At 37.6% G+C, this 15,009-nt stretch overlaps 1 protein-coding gene across 2 annotated transcripts in view; it reads right to left on the bottom strand.

Moving 5' to 3' along the window:
• Positions 1-15,009, bottom strand: part of PPM1D (protein phosphatase, Mg2+/Mn2+ dependent 1D) — a 40,600-nt gene that overhangs the window by 11,098 nt on the left and 14,493 nt on the right. The window contains exons 2-3 of one of the 2 annotated variants that reach the window (XM_032871857.1): positions 12,118-12,346; positions 4,097-4,221 (exon numbers count right to left, since the gene is read on the bottom strand). In XM_032871857.1, coding sequence (XP_032727748.1) covers positions 4,097-4,221; positions 12,118-12,346 — 354 coding nt within the window. The remainder of the gene's footprint in view (positions 1-4,096; positions 4,222-12,117; positions 12,347-15,009) is intronic. The other variant, XM_032871858.1, reaches the window with a different exon arrangement.

The following is a 15,009-nucleotide window of genomic DNA, read 5'->3' as shown; positions in this document are numbered from 1 at the left end:
TTTATAGAGATGTAATTTTTCAGCTCGTTTTGGATCCGATGAATGCTTCTCCCCTTCTCTATACTGTAAGCTTCCAAGAGGACAAAGACCACATGCTTAGCACATATTGCACTCAGTAAGTATCTGTTCAAGGAATAAATGATTTGCAAGATTCACATACAATTCTATCAGGCAGCCACTAGAAGGCACCTTTGCTACATCTGTATGCAAGTAATTCTAATCCTCATGAGTATCTAAAAATGGTACCAATTTCTGTTAAGCAAACTTTTCTTTCCCAAAAAGCTAGATTAAAAATGGTCATAAACCATAAGAATGGTGCTAAATACTATAACTTACTATAATCCAGTAAGTATTACCATGCAACAAGTTAAACTTTTTTTTTTTTAAGATTTTATTTATTTGTGGACACCTGGGTGACTCAGTCAGTTAAGAGTCTGCGTTTGGCTCAGGTCATGATCCCAGGCTCCTGGTCTTTTATAGGCTTTGGCCTAGGATCAGGAATAGCATGCACTTACAACATTTCTTTAGATTATAACATCTTGGCCAGAATACTACATAGGGAATATTGTATCTCAGCACTATTCCTCATTAGTGATGATAATTTTGATTATTTAGTCAAGGTACTGCCTGATTTCTCTGTTCTCTAATTACTAGTTTTTTTCTTTTTTCAAAGTTTATTAATTTTTAGTATCTCTACACCCAATAGGGGTTATAACTCACCACCTGGAGATTAAGAGTTGCATATTCTTCCAACTGAGCCAGCCAGGCACCCCTAATTACTACTTTTTCTCTTTTGCAACTAAAAGCAGTCTATGGGGAGATATTTTAAAACAATGCTGATATACCACCGCTTAAGAACTTTTGAGTATCTGTGTAAAATAAACATTGAGGACTATATTTCTTTCTCTCTACATAGTTAACAAATGTTGAATCAAGCTAAGGAAAAGACACAGATGGGGTGCCTGGGAGGCTCAGTCAGTTAAGTGCCCGATTCTTGGTTTCAGCTCAGGTCATGATCTCAGGGTTATCAGACTGAGCCCCAGTGGAGCTCCACATCACCACAGAGTCTGCTTGGGATTATCTCCCTGTCTCCCACCTTTTGCCCCTCTCCCTGCTTGTGCTTGTGCTCTAGAAAATAAATAAAATCTTTTTTAAAAAATCACATCAATATCTCTCTCCAAATACAGTAATCGATACCTTTTGGACTGACTATATATTCTATAAGAAGCTCATTCAATGCTGCTATTAATTCTGTCTCTGTCTCCCCACCCTCACACTACCCCCAATAAAAACCAAAGTGTATGTAATAGAGAAATCTGACTGGTAGCAGTTCATAAGAAAAACATCTAATGACTGGAGCTATTTCAATAAACCAACAAATGTGGTATGATTACTAAAAGCTAATGACAGATTCCAGGACTCTACTAGCAGAAGTACAATGCTCAGGTACCAGGAACAAAATATTTCCATCATACTTCAAACTGTTCAGACTACATCTTGCAGAATATCCTCAATTCTGGAACATTTAATGAAGAAATAAAGCAATATGACAAGAATAATGAAGGGTCTGAAGTCAGCCTAGAGGAAAGACTAGAAAAACATGCTAGCTAATTTTGAATAGGTAAATGATGGTCATTATGCAAAAGGAAAAATAAATACACTGCCCTGTTTTTGTTTCAGCACACAAAACTAGAGCCAATATCTGAAAGATTCATGGTGGCAGATTTTAACTGACAATTATGCAAGAGTTTGTACTTTGAAATATTAAGATTTACTGAAGATATTCAAGTAGGTGTTGGATTACTTCTTGTCTGAATTACTGTAGAGATACGGAAGTCAGAAAGAAAAGTAGAAAGTAGAAAGTCTGAAACAGAAAAACCAGTTGGTTTTCCTGCTCTTTCTGCCAGTCCTTCATCTGTTCCTACTTTTCCACTACACAATCTCTTATGAGTTTCAAGGCTTAAAATGCTTGGCATACACACTTCATATATACAAAATAACTTGGCATCTATTTTTCTAAATTGAAGGTTCAATTTTTTTTTTTTTAAGATTTTATTTATATTTATTTGACAGAGAGAGATCACAAGTAGGCAGGCAGAGTTGTGGGGAGGGGGAAACAGGCTCCCTGCTGAGCAGAGAACCCGATGTGGGGCTCTATCCGAGGACCCTGGGATCATGACCTGAGCTGAAGGCAGAGGCTTTAACCCACTGAGCCACCCAGCCACCCCTCAATTTACTGTTTGAATCTGAAGTAAGACCTTGCCCTCAGTATAATTAGTTGGGTTCCCCATAAAAAAACCCTCTGTTCTTGAGGTCCCTGGGAGGCTCAGTCAGGTTAAGTGTCTGACTCTTGATTTTAGCTCAGATCCGTGATATCAAGGTCCTAGGATCAAGCCCCCTGTTGGGCTCCACACTGAGCACAGATTTAGCTTGAGATTAATTCTCCTTCTCTCTCCCTCTGCCCTTCCGGCTCCTGTCCTCTAAAATAAATAATCTTTAAAAACAAAACAAAACAAACAAAAAACGCTGTTCTTTAGTAATATTAATTACTTGCCAATTATCACATTCCTCCCTCTTTATCCTTGCTAACAACTGAAAGATCTATTATATCACATGGTTATACTATTAATGAATAACCTGGGAAACAGATAGCCTTTGAGTTCTCCAAAAATCTACAAAATATGTAGAATACTGCTACAGGCCCCCAATAGTACCTTTGCCTCCAATTTTATCACCCTATAATTTTAACCACTACAGCACCAAAATGACCCTTAAAAAGAAAGAAAGAAAGAAAGAAAGAAAGAAAGAAAGAAAGAAAGAAAGAAAGAAAGAAGGAACAGAACTGGGGACACCTGGGTGGCTCAGTTAAGCATTTTGCCTTTAGCTCAGGTCATGATCCCAGGGTTCTAGGATCCAGTCCCACATCAGGCTCCTTGCTCAGTGGGAAGCCTGCTTTTCCCTCTGCCTGCTGTTCCCCCTGCTTACACTTTCCCTGACAAATTAATTTTTTAAAAACATGGATAATGGTCACTGCCCTATTTCAATAAACAGCAACAATAACATTTACAGAACACTTATTATGTGCCAGGCACTATTTTAACCACTTTACATATATTAAGTCATCCAATACTCACAACCGAATAAGGCAGGTACCATTATTAGCCCCATTTACAGCTGAAAAAACTGTCACATATATTAAGTAATTTACATATATTAAGTGATTTGCCCTGTTTGTGCAGTAAATAACAACATTGGCATTGGAACCTAGGAATTTTGGCTCCAAAGTCTATCTCTTCACCACTGGTATACTTCCTCCACTCAATTACATCCTGAAAGTATTTAAAATAAAATTCCCGGGCGCCTAGGTGGCTCAGTGGGTTAAAGCCTCTGCCTTCGGCTCAGGTCATGATCTCAGGGTCCTGGGATCAAGTTCCAAGTCAGGCTCTCTGCTCAGCAGGGAGCCTGCTTCCCCCTCTCTCTCTGCCTGCCTCTCTGCCTACTTGTGATCTTTCTCTGTATATCAAATAAATAAATAAAATCTTTAGGAAAAAAAATGAAAAAAATAAAATTCCTTATCATGGTCTAGCTATAAACCCTTGCAAGGTTTATTTCTTGCCTACCACCCATAATGTCTGCACCAAACTCCTTATCTTAACCTGCATGCCCTCCCTTTTTGCGTCCAAAACCAGGTAGATTAGAAAATAAGTATTTTTATTTTGTATGAACAATTTATTTAGCTAGCTAATGAGAAAGAGACCTTTGAAGGCTCTTAAGAGAAATATAAAAGGCTGAAGTAGGGAAGCACATTTAAAAATAATTTTAAGGATAACACCAAGCCTAGACATGTATTTACTTCCCTAAGTACTGGTGTGAATCACCAAAATGTTGAACATGACTCATGGTTAAAGAGCAACTGGCAATGAAATCCATTTTAACCTTCCCCTCCATTAAATTTTAAAGCATTTACTATAACAACAGCGTATTTCTACCCCCATTATCAGTCAAATGAGGATTTAGTTCTTAGTCTCCTCTTTTATGTTACCACCATACACTGTAGAAAATCTAGTACGATTTACCAAATATAAGTCCTACTTACCAAGTGCTCTTGCTACTGCCAGAAAAGGAATCTGGTCAATAACTGTGCTCCTTCTAACAGGTCCATTGTGAGTGAGCCGAGGTCGTTTCCAAACTACACGATTCACGCCAGACTTGTTCATCACACTGAAAAAGAGTTCAAAAAAATATTCCAAATGAATAAAATATAACAACTAAGGTAGCTTAATGTGGTAAATAACTAATATAATCAGATTATATGATCATGAAATAATGACTTATCCGTTTCAGACACAAAGATGCTTAAACCATAATTCCTGTTCAGAGAGGAAACACAGAATAGGTAAGATTAACATGAGGAGAACTGAGATTGCTGAGGTAGTTTAGAAAGAACAGAGTAGAAGTAATGAGAAGAAAAATGAGTAGACAGCATGTCAGAGAAAAAAGCAAGATAATGTGATAACTAAGAAAACTGAAGGGAGGAAGAAGAGGTTATAAATAAATAGTGATTAAAAACCTGAAAAGGAGATGTAATATAATTTTTGATGGATTTGAGGGTGCTGAAAACAGTACAACTTCAGTTTTAGTATTTTTAATTTGATGATATAACTCAACAGAAATATCATGTATTTAGATATTTCTGTAATTACAAGTATGAGAGTAGACTTTGGAAATGGATCAGCTGCAGAGATATAGATGTGGGAATCACAGAATAAGAAAACTCTTAGAGGGGGGCCTGGGTGGCTCACTGGGTTAAAGCCTCTGCCTTCAGCTCAGGTCGTGATCCCAGGGTCCTGAGATCAAGCCCCGTATCAGGCCCTCTGCTCAGCAGGGAGCTTGCTTCCTCCTCTCTCTCTCTCTGCCTACTTGAGATCTCTGTTAAATAAATAAATAAAATCTTAAAAAAAAAAAAGAAAACTCTTAGAAAGAAATCTGGCATAGCAGCAACAGAAATCTATAATTAATACACAGAATAATACATGCTAGGTTGCCTAAAACATGGAAATATGGTCAAATCTTCAAGCAAAAAAAGTAGTAATGAAACCACAACAGAGGGGCACTTGGGTGGCCCAATCTGTTAAGCATCTGCCTTTGGTTCGGGTCATGATCCTTGGGTCCTGGGATCGAGTCCTGGAACGGGCTCCCTGTTGAATGGAGAGTCTGCTTCTCTCTCTTCCTCTGGCCCTACCCTCTGCTCGTGTGCATGTGTACTCGCTCACTCTCGGTCTCTCTCATAAATTAAAAAAAAAAACACATACACTAGAGATGGTCTCTCAGCAGGTGCCTGGCATGACTGAAACAGTAAACTGACCCTTAACTAATCATGATCTGCCTGAACTTAAAAAAAAAAAATCAATGAAAGAAAGATGTTCCTCTGGAAGGCTAGAAAAGTTGGCAGAAAGAGCAGCAAAGAGAATTTTCAAGAAACACTATTAGCCTAAATTGATATTAAGTCCACCTGACAAGATACATGCATAAGAAAAAAAAAAAGATGCATGCATAAGATGAGGTTGATCCCCAAGACTTTCAAAGATAGAGGACACTAAAATAACCTACCTAAGTCTTCTCACTTAGCGCCCCTATACATCCAGAAACCCTTTGATTACAATCTGAAATTTCATTCATCTACGGCAGGCCAGCTGACAATAATATGTGGTTTCCTTGTTGGTTATTTTTCTCGTGATTAATGAGTACTAAGACATCCTGATATATACATGAGTCTTTATTAGTTTATTATGTTGACCTTGAGTAGCATGACTCTATCCTTCTAAACTTGATGAACACTGAAATGACACTGGCTTCAAGACGCTGAAAGCTGAAGACAGGACAAATAATGGTGACCACTCTCAAAGGAATGTCACTATAAAATACCATACACCTCAGCAGCTGCCAGCCAGTTAAGCCCCAACTACAGCTTTTCTATCTCTACTCCAACTTCAAAAGAATGAAAATACTAGAGATAAAAGAGATAACAAATGGAATAAAAATCCTAAGAGAAGCAAAATAAAGGCATAAGCCTTATAAATGAGAAATAACCACTCTGTGAGCCAAGAAAAACATGAATATGGCAGAAGAGCCTCAACCTTCTTTCTGAAATAGAAAACAAAATTATCTCACAAGGGGAAGCCAGGAGATTTAAGCAGCTCTGTCTCATGAAACTCTGCAAAGATCGAAATGTTCACTCTGTCCTGTGTGGCTACTGAGCACTCTAACTGTGGCTAGTGCTAATGAGGAACTGAATTTTTTATTTTCATTGTAATTAAATTATACTGAAATTTAAACAGCCATATGTGGCTAGCAGCAACCATGTTAGATAGCAGAGAGGAGGAATAAAGCAAGTACAGAATGGTCACTAAACGTTGTCAATCATTAATAACACAGAAGAGAAAGTCAAGAGTTGTTTGTTTACTATACCTTTTGAGAACCCATTTAGTTCAATTCAGAGTCCTCAAAGCAACATTGTTCTACATCATAGCAAGTTAGAAAACCAAAGGTGGTCATTTTGTTATTTTATGTTTTCTTTAATACTTACCCTCAAAAAACAAACAGGAGAGTAAAGATTAAATCTACCATTCACAAGAAGAGACACAATAATTTTGCCTTCATACCACCTTAAGTCCTATTGTTCTTTCCTAAACCTGCTCCCTAAAATGTAAGGCTTAATACTTAATTATGGTAGCTACCCAAATTGTTTCCATTATAAATCTTAAGTAGGAACCTTCTTGATATTTAATAGTCAAAGATATTATTGTCTCTATGCTTCTGAGGAACAAAAAACCAATGGTACTGGTTAAAACAAGTTTTAAATCCAGAATCAAAAAGACAAAGCAATCTTATAAAAGATGCTGCTTTTATTGCACTCCCTACTGCTGTTCTGTATGATTAAAAGGCATACACAAAGGCACAGCCTGATATGCAGAGAGCTGACTGAGCAGCAACAGAAGGCTGGAAAAACAGAGTACTGGCCAGTTGCCTAGGGTGAGACAGAGGGAAAGGAGGAAATAACTTATAATAAAACAGCTCAATTTGTGCAAAAAGACACCTGCTCCCAAATGGCAAAGAGCATCTGTCCAACCATGCAGATGGTATTTTAAGTGACAAGACAAAAAACATAAACTCTAAAAAAAGTTATTAAAAATCAAAGAATATACAATTTAACAATTCATATAGAAAAATAAAGAATAGTCCAGCAAGTATTTTTTAAAAGATTAATGAAAAGGGATCAGTACTACCAATATTAAAAATTATAATGAGCCACAATTTCTTTTTAAAAAGCATGCTACTCATACAAGAACATACAGTATAAAAATAGCCCAGAAAAAGACCCAAACATATACAGGAATCCAGTTTATTTTTTTTTTTTTTAAATATTTTATTTATTTATTTGACAGAGAGAGAGAGAGAGATCACAAGTAAGCAGAGAGGCAGGCAGAGAGAGAGGGGGGAAGCAGGCTCCCTGCTGAGCAGAGAGCCCCATGCGGGGCTCGATCCCATGACCCTGAGATCATGACCTGAGCCAAAGGCAGAGGCTTAACCCACTGAGCCACCCAGGTGCCCCAGGAATCCAGTTTATAATTGCAAAGCTCACTTTGCATGACTATGAGCTGTGCTCTCAGATACAGACTGACCTTCACACTATAGGATCAAACAGATAACTTTGTAGGATATAGAACAAGAAACAGTATGCCAGCACAGCAGCTTCAGTTATGCTGTCTTCAGCAATCATCCTTAAGAGAAATCTAAGAGCCATTTTCTAGCACCCATAAACAAGCTTCATATGACCCACATAAACTTCATATGCCCCATGAATCAGTGTCCTATAATAGCCTTTGACTTACCGGTCCCTGCATAAGTCAAACTGCATGTACACTGTATAGTCCACTCAAAATCTTCTCTATCCAAATACAGTTCTAATTCAAGGATCATTCTACCATAAAGCAATGTTACCTTATAACGGAACTGACATTCCATCTTAACCAGAGAAATGGTGCTAGAAGAGGGTAAACTCAAGGTCATTTTCCCATTAAAGAGGGGTTTTATGCCTGGTTACCCTTCCAATCAGTAAGAAAAAGATACATAATTGTTCTAGTAGCTACTAATGGCCATTGAGAAAAAAATATTAACTTGTAGCCCTACTACACAGCTCAGATTTTAAAATTCCAGAGAGTCTAAAGGTTAAAATGTATACGATAACAACCAAACAAGTACTAGAAAAGTGGTTCTCAAAATATGGTTCAGAGGCTCCTGGGAGTCCCCCAGACCTTTTCAGGGAGTCTACTAGGTCAAAATTATTTTCATAAGACCATGTGTATACAGTAGGGTTTCTGAGAGGCTATAAGATTTGATATAATATTATATAATAAAATGTGTCAATATTTGGATCTGTCTTACTCAGCAGTATTTCACAAAATACCAATGCCTATGTTACAAAACCACACATAGGGGCTATACACTACATGTTTCCAACTATATGATCTTCTGGAAAAAGCAAAACTAAGGAGATACACAGAGACAGGTGGTTCCCATGAGTAAGGGAGGAGGAAGGGATAAACAGGCAGAGCACACAGAATTTTTAGGACAGTGAAACTATAATGGTAGATACATGTCATTATATATCTGTCAAAACCCTAAAACATCCCTAATGTAAACTACAGGCTTTAGGTGATAATGGTACGTCAATTTAGGGTCATCAATTGTAATAAATATATCACTCTGTTAGAGGATGTTGATAGTGGGAGCTGTGCATTTAAGAGGAGGCAGGGAATATATAGGAACTCTCTGTACTTCCCATTTACTTTTGCAGTGAACTAAAACTGCTCCAAAAAATAAAGTCTATTAATTAAAAAAGTCATTTAACCAAATGGCTCTTAATTGATACACCTATGGATCTGGAATGTAAGCATATAAAAAGGTCATTGATGTAATTTCAGTTACCAGGGCAACTGTGGCTCAGTTGGTTAAGCAACTGCCTTCAGCTCAGGTCAGGATCCTGGAGTCCCGGATCAAGTACTGCATCCAGCTCCCTGCTCAGCAGGGACTCTGCGTCTCCCTCTGACCTTCTCCCCTCTCATGCTCTCTCTCTCTCTCTCTCTCATTCTCTCTCTTACATAAGTAAGTAAAATCTTTAAAAAAAATAATTTCAGGGGCGCCTAGGTGGCTCAGTGGATAAAGCCTCTCCTTAGGCTCGGGTCATGATCCCAGGGTCCTGGGATTGAGCCCCACATCAGGCTCTTTGCTTGCCAGGGAGCCTGCTTCCCCCCTCCCCCTCTGCCTGCCTACTTGTGATCTCTTTCTGACAAATAAATACATAAATAAATAATCTTTAAAAAAAATAATAATTTCAGATACCACACTATTATTAACTTTTAAGAAACTACCTCTTTTTGAGTTTTAGCCAGACATTAAGCAGACTTTGTGTAAAACAACTCCAAGTCTCTCCCTAAATACCTGTTTTGGGAAACAGCTATTTTTTCATTAAAAAAATGTTCTTTATGTTAACACAATGGGTTTACTTTTTTTTTTTGAAGATTTTTATTTATTCATGAGAGACCGAGAGAGAGAGAGAGAGAGAGAGAGAGAGAAGCAGTCGGAACTCAATCCCAGGACCCTAAGATCATGACCTGAGTCGAAGACAGATACTTAACTGACTGAGCCACCCAGGTGCCCAACACAGTGGGTTTAATATTGTTATTTTTCAGAGTGTATGGGTGGCCTAGTCAGTTGAGCATCTGACTCTTGATTTCAGCTCAGGTCATAATCTTAAGGTCCTGGGATCCAGCCCACCACCAGGCTTTCCACTAAGCAGGGAGTCTCCTTGTCTCCCTCTCCCTCTGCGTCTCCCCTACTCACACATGCACACTCACGCTTTCTCTCTCAGATAAATAAATCTTTAAAAAGATAGTTATTTTTCAATGAACAAATATTTGGAAAGGTCTCTATATTTAGTTTCTAAAAATCATCATATATAACCCATATAAACAAAAAGCTCCTTGAGATCCTCAATTTTTTTTTTTGAGGTCCTCAATTTTTAAGAATAAAAAGCATTCCTCCTGTAAGTAGGAAATATTTGTAACTACTGTAATAGATTCACAAATACTCGTAATATATTCAAAACTACTGTATTAGTAAAAATATTTGTAACTACTGTACTAGAATATAGAAGACTTTTTAATAACCCCAGAATGAGAGAACTGTATGTACAGCACAAAAAAACAAAAGTCATAACATAAGAGACTGAACAACATTAAAACGAACTTCCATGTAAAAAGAAATTTCAGGGCCATAAGTGAAAGTCAGATTGTGAAAACAACAACTGAAGCACATCGCACACATTAGACTAATTTCTCTAATTGTATAAGCAGCTCTTACACATTAATACAAAAAAGGCTAACAATTTTCCCCCTAAAATGAACAGAGTATAAACAGAAATACAAAGAAAAGGAAATATACATACCTGCTAAACAAAAGATATTTAACTTTTCTTGTAAGACAAATTAAAATTAAAATATCACCAAGTGTCCCCTCCTTTTTAACCTAAACATCAATATGATCAAAAAGTTCTAGAAGTATATTGTCAAGGGCATCCACATACAATGCTGACGTTAATATAAACTGGTACAACCTCCACGGAGACTAATGGTTATCAATATTCAAAACATACTCCTCTTTGGCCCAGCAATTCCTTCTAGGAAATGATCCCACAAATACATATGTACAAAAAGATACACGTACAGGATTTTTCATTTTACAGTAATGTTTGTAATAACAAAAAAAATAGAAATACTCTTCAACAGGAGAACAGTTAAATAAATGATGATACATCCACATACAGTACAGCTTCATATCTGATTATGTATGAATCTCTATCAAAGGATACACAGTAATACTGGTTTCTGGAGGGGGAGGGGAACTGGGTGGCCTGTGGGACAGTAGCAGTGGAGAGACCTTCTAAAGTATATCATTTTATGTTACCTAAATTCTTTTTTTTTTTTATGTTACCTAAATTCTAACCAAATGAATGCTACCATTAAAAAAAAAATGTGTATGTACATATCATCATACAGAAGATTTTATTTTATTTTATTTGAAGATTTTATTTATTTATTTGACAGACAGAGATCCCAAGCAGGCAGAGAGGCAGGCAGAGAGAGATGGGGAGGCAGGCTTCCTGCAAGCAGGGAGCCTGATGCGGGGCTCGATCCCAGGACCCTGGAATCATAACCTGAGCTGAAGGCAGAGGCTTTAACCCACTGAGCCAACCAGGTGCCCCCATAGAGAAAATTTTAAAATTTGGTATATTTCTGTACTACTCCTATTTTTCTGGATAGTTGAAATCACACTACAAATATAGTTTTATATCCTGTTTATTTTGTGACCAATAAGCATTAACCCGTATTACAAAAAATTCCCCATAGATGTGGGAGATCATTATACTACTCTTTCCACCCTCACCTATGTTTGAAAATTTTCATAACACCATGATTTTTAAAAATCTGTAAGCATTAGGGGTACCTAGATGGCTCAGTGGGTTAAGCCTCTGCCTTCGGTTCAGGTCATGACCTCAGGGTCCTGGGATGGAGTCCCACATCAGGCTCTCTACTCAGCAGAGAGCCTACTTCCCCCCTCTCTCTCTCTGCCTGCCTCTCTGCCTACTTGTGATCTCTGTCAAATAAGTAAATAAAATCTTAAAAAAAAAAAAAATGTCTGGGGCAAAGTCAGATTCAAATTGTTCTACTCTGCAATCCTAAAGGCTGCTCTGTCCAGATCCTGAAAGTCATGCTTCAGTATTTATGTAAAAGGTGATCAATAAATCTTTGTATGTATTATTTGATTCCCATTAAAATATGATTTCCCTCTGGAGCCATTATCAGAAATAAAACAGTCAGCTCAAAATAATGACATAAATATGAATACAGATCAGTACTTTATCAGGAAAACTAAAAACTTGTAATACTGAAAAAGTAACTTCACTAAAAGGGATTAGTAATAGGTCAATCTAGTTAGTAAAGCAGAAAAGAACAAAATAGAACCAAGAGAGGAAAGACAAAACAGCACAATGATTACCTCCCACCAAGTCCTTCGATTCGTTCTCTTTCCTTGGGAAGTTCTGGCTTATGGTCCTGTGTCACCTCCACGGCTCTGACAAAATCATCCTTCGGGTCATCCTGAATTCCAAGAACCACCCCTGAGTCACCCACGTGAGCTACATACATCTTCATGCCCCGTATGATGACCACACTGGCAGTTGTCCCTGACGTGCTGGGAAGACCTGTCATAGTCTTTGGCCATTCTGCTGTAATAAAAAATAAAATATTTTACTCTTCCAGACATAAACATTACTATGGTATCATAATAAAAATAGCAATGTGTGCTGAATTAGCATGTTAAAACTTGAGTTAGCATAGGATAAATTTTAAGAACATTTTGAAAGCTATTAAAAAAGAACTTGTGTTCATTTCTTCATCAATATATTAATGAGTTAATTTTATAAATAATATAATTTTATTACAACCATCAAACCAATCCTAGGGGAAAAATATTACAGGACAGATTTACTAGTTCCACATCTCTTAGTCCCAACTACATTTAGTGGCAGGTATGTGTTCAGAGCTGTTTGTTGTTTTTTTTTCTGTAGCTTAGCATCTATTTATTAATCTCTCTTTTAAAAGATTTTTAGGAAAAGCTACTTGATTTGTTTTTGAAATAGCTATTTTAGACATTCAAAATCTATGGTTCCATGCTAAGAGCTTTACATGTATTATCTCAAATAATACTTGCATTAAACCTATAAGATTGGTAAAATTAGTCCCATTATTTTCCTTTTACAGATGAGGAATCAGTAGTTTGAATAGTTAAAGTTGTTTAAGATAACTCAAATATTAAGTGGCAGAGATCTGAAATATTTAATTCCAAAATCTTATATTGACTAATCACATTCATCATTTAATAATTCTAAAATATTCTGTAATATTAAACTACAATTTACAGCTTAAGATAGCCAACTGAATCCAAACAACTGACAAAGGCTCCTCACCAAAATCCCACTGAAAGAACAGAATATAAATATTAGAAAAAGTCCACAGCAGTCATGAAACACGGAGGAAAGTCATACACAAATCTGAGGAAACCCTGGAATCTTAAAGAAATGGAATTATACTAAGGGAAAAATCAGAATACAAAACTTGTAGTCCAATATAAGTGAAAAGCACAATTGTAAAGGCAATACATCAGTTTTCCCTCTTAACAGTCCCTGAAAAGCTCTAATTCAGAGACAGTGGCAAAGGCTGAGATAGGAATGGACAGTAGAAGCTTGGCAGATTTATTTAAAACTGCAGGAGCTAGGTCAATGCCTAAACTCTGTACAGTAAAAAGTACAATATTTTAGTTCCTGTACAGTAAAAAGTACAATATTTTAGTTCCTAAGTGACCAGTTCCTATAATAACCTCTCTCTCTCTCTCTAAGATTTTATTTATTTTTTTATTTGTGAGAGAGAGAGAGAGAGATAGCGAGCAAGTGCAAACACCAGCAGGCAGAGTGGCAAGCAGAGGCAGAGAGAGAAGCAGGCTCCCTGCCGAGCAAGGAGACTGATGGTGGACTCGATCCCAGGACCCTGGGATCATGACCTGAGCCGAAGGCAGCGGCTTAACCAACTGAGCCACCCAGGTGTCCCTAGAATAACCTCTCTTAAGGGAAGTGATGCATCTGTTGATAGAGACAAGAGGGTCTCAACCAAGATGAGGCAGAAGAAAAAGGGCCTAAAAAACTGGATGGGGTACCACACAACTTTCAAAGCCACAAGGCAACTCTAGCATAGTCAGACTAATTGGAGTTCTTTTCTTTTCCTTTAAAAAAAAATAATAATAAGATTTTATTTATTCATTTGACAGACAGAGATGACAAGTAGACAGAGTGGCAGGCAAAGGCGGGGGGAGCTGACTCCCTGCTGAGCAGAGAGCCCAATTTGGGGCTCGATCCAGGACCCTGAGATCATGACCTGAGCCAAAGGCAGAGGCCTAACCCACTGAGCCACCCAGGCGCCCCTAGACTTCTTTTCTTTACAACATTACATAGCTGAAAAGACATTTCTTGAATCCTAAAGCGCATCTCATCTCATCCTGCAGATGGAATCCACCCTACAGAATGCCCTGTCACCACAGCAGAGGGCTGCCTGCAGTAATGAAATAATGACCCTCACAATTGCTGAGGGAAAAAGAATGGCTACCAATATTAATGAAGCCAGAAATTCATAAATTTACGCATGTAAACGACCTGCAACAGTACCAGACACATAGTAAGTGCTCAATAAATGTTAGTTTTTATTGTTATGATCATTATTTAAGAAAAGCAAATAGCCTAAGAGGCGTCAAGATTATACAAAGAGAAAATGGCCCCCAAGAAAACATCTGCGGAAGAATCAAAAGCATTTATAGATTACTGGCTCTGATAAGGTTCAGTAAGGTTACTGAATATAGACATTGTTATATTTAAAAACAAACAAACAATGTTATTTCCATAAGCCCGCCACAAAAAATTACAAAATGTAACTTTTAAAAAAGATACCATTCACAATAGCAGCAAAAGGTATACTGTATCTGGGAATAGTGCTAACAAATCTCTAACAAGACCTTTATAGAAAAGTTGTAAACTAGTGGACCAAAAGAACAGAACAGTGAGCACAGAAACAGACCCATGCATTTTTAAACACTTGATATATGATTAGTAGAGAAAAGACTTTCGGGGGTACCTGGGTGGCTCAAGCAGTTATGGGATTGAACCTCAGGGTCAGGCTCACTACTCAGCAGGGAGTCAGCTTCTCCCTCTCCTTCTGCCCCTTCCCTCCCGTTCAAATAAATAAAATCTCAAAAAGGAAAAAAAAAGGGGGGGGGGGGCGCCTGAGTGGCTGGCTCAGTGGGTTAAAGCCTCTGCCTTCAGCTCAGGTCATGATCCCAGGGTCC

The sequence above is a fragment of the Lontra canadensis genome, unplaced genomic scaffold, assembly GCF_010015895.1.
Source record: "Lontra canadensis isolate GAN:19392208 unplaced genomic scaffold, GSC_riverotter_1.0 scaffold43, whole genome shotgun sequence".
In the NCBI taxonomy this organism is placed as follows: domain Eukaryota; kingdom Metazoa; phylum Chordata; class Mammalia; order Carnivora; family Mustelidae; genus Lontra; species Lontra canadensis.
The sequence above is the reverse complement of the archived record's forward strand: the minus strand, read 5'-3'. Positions and strand labels throughout refer to the sequence as shown.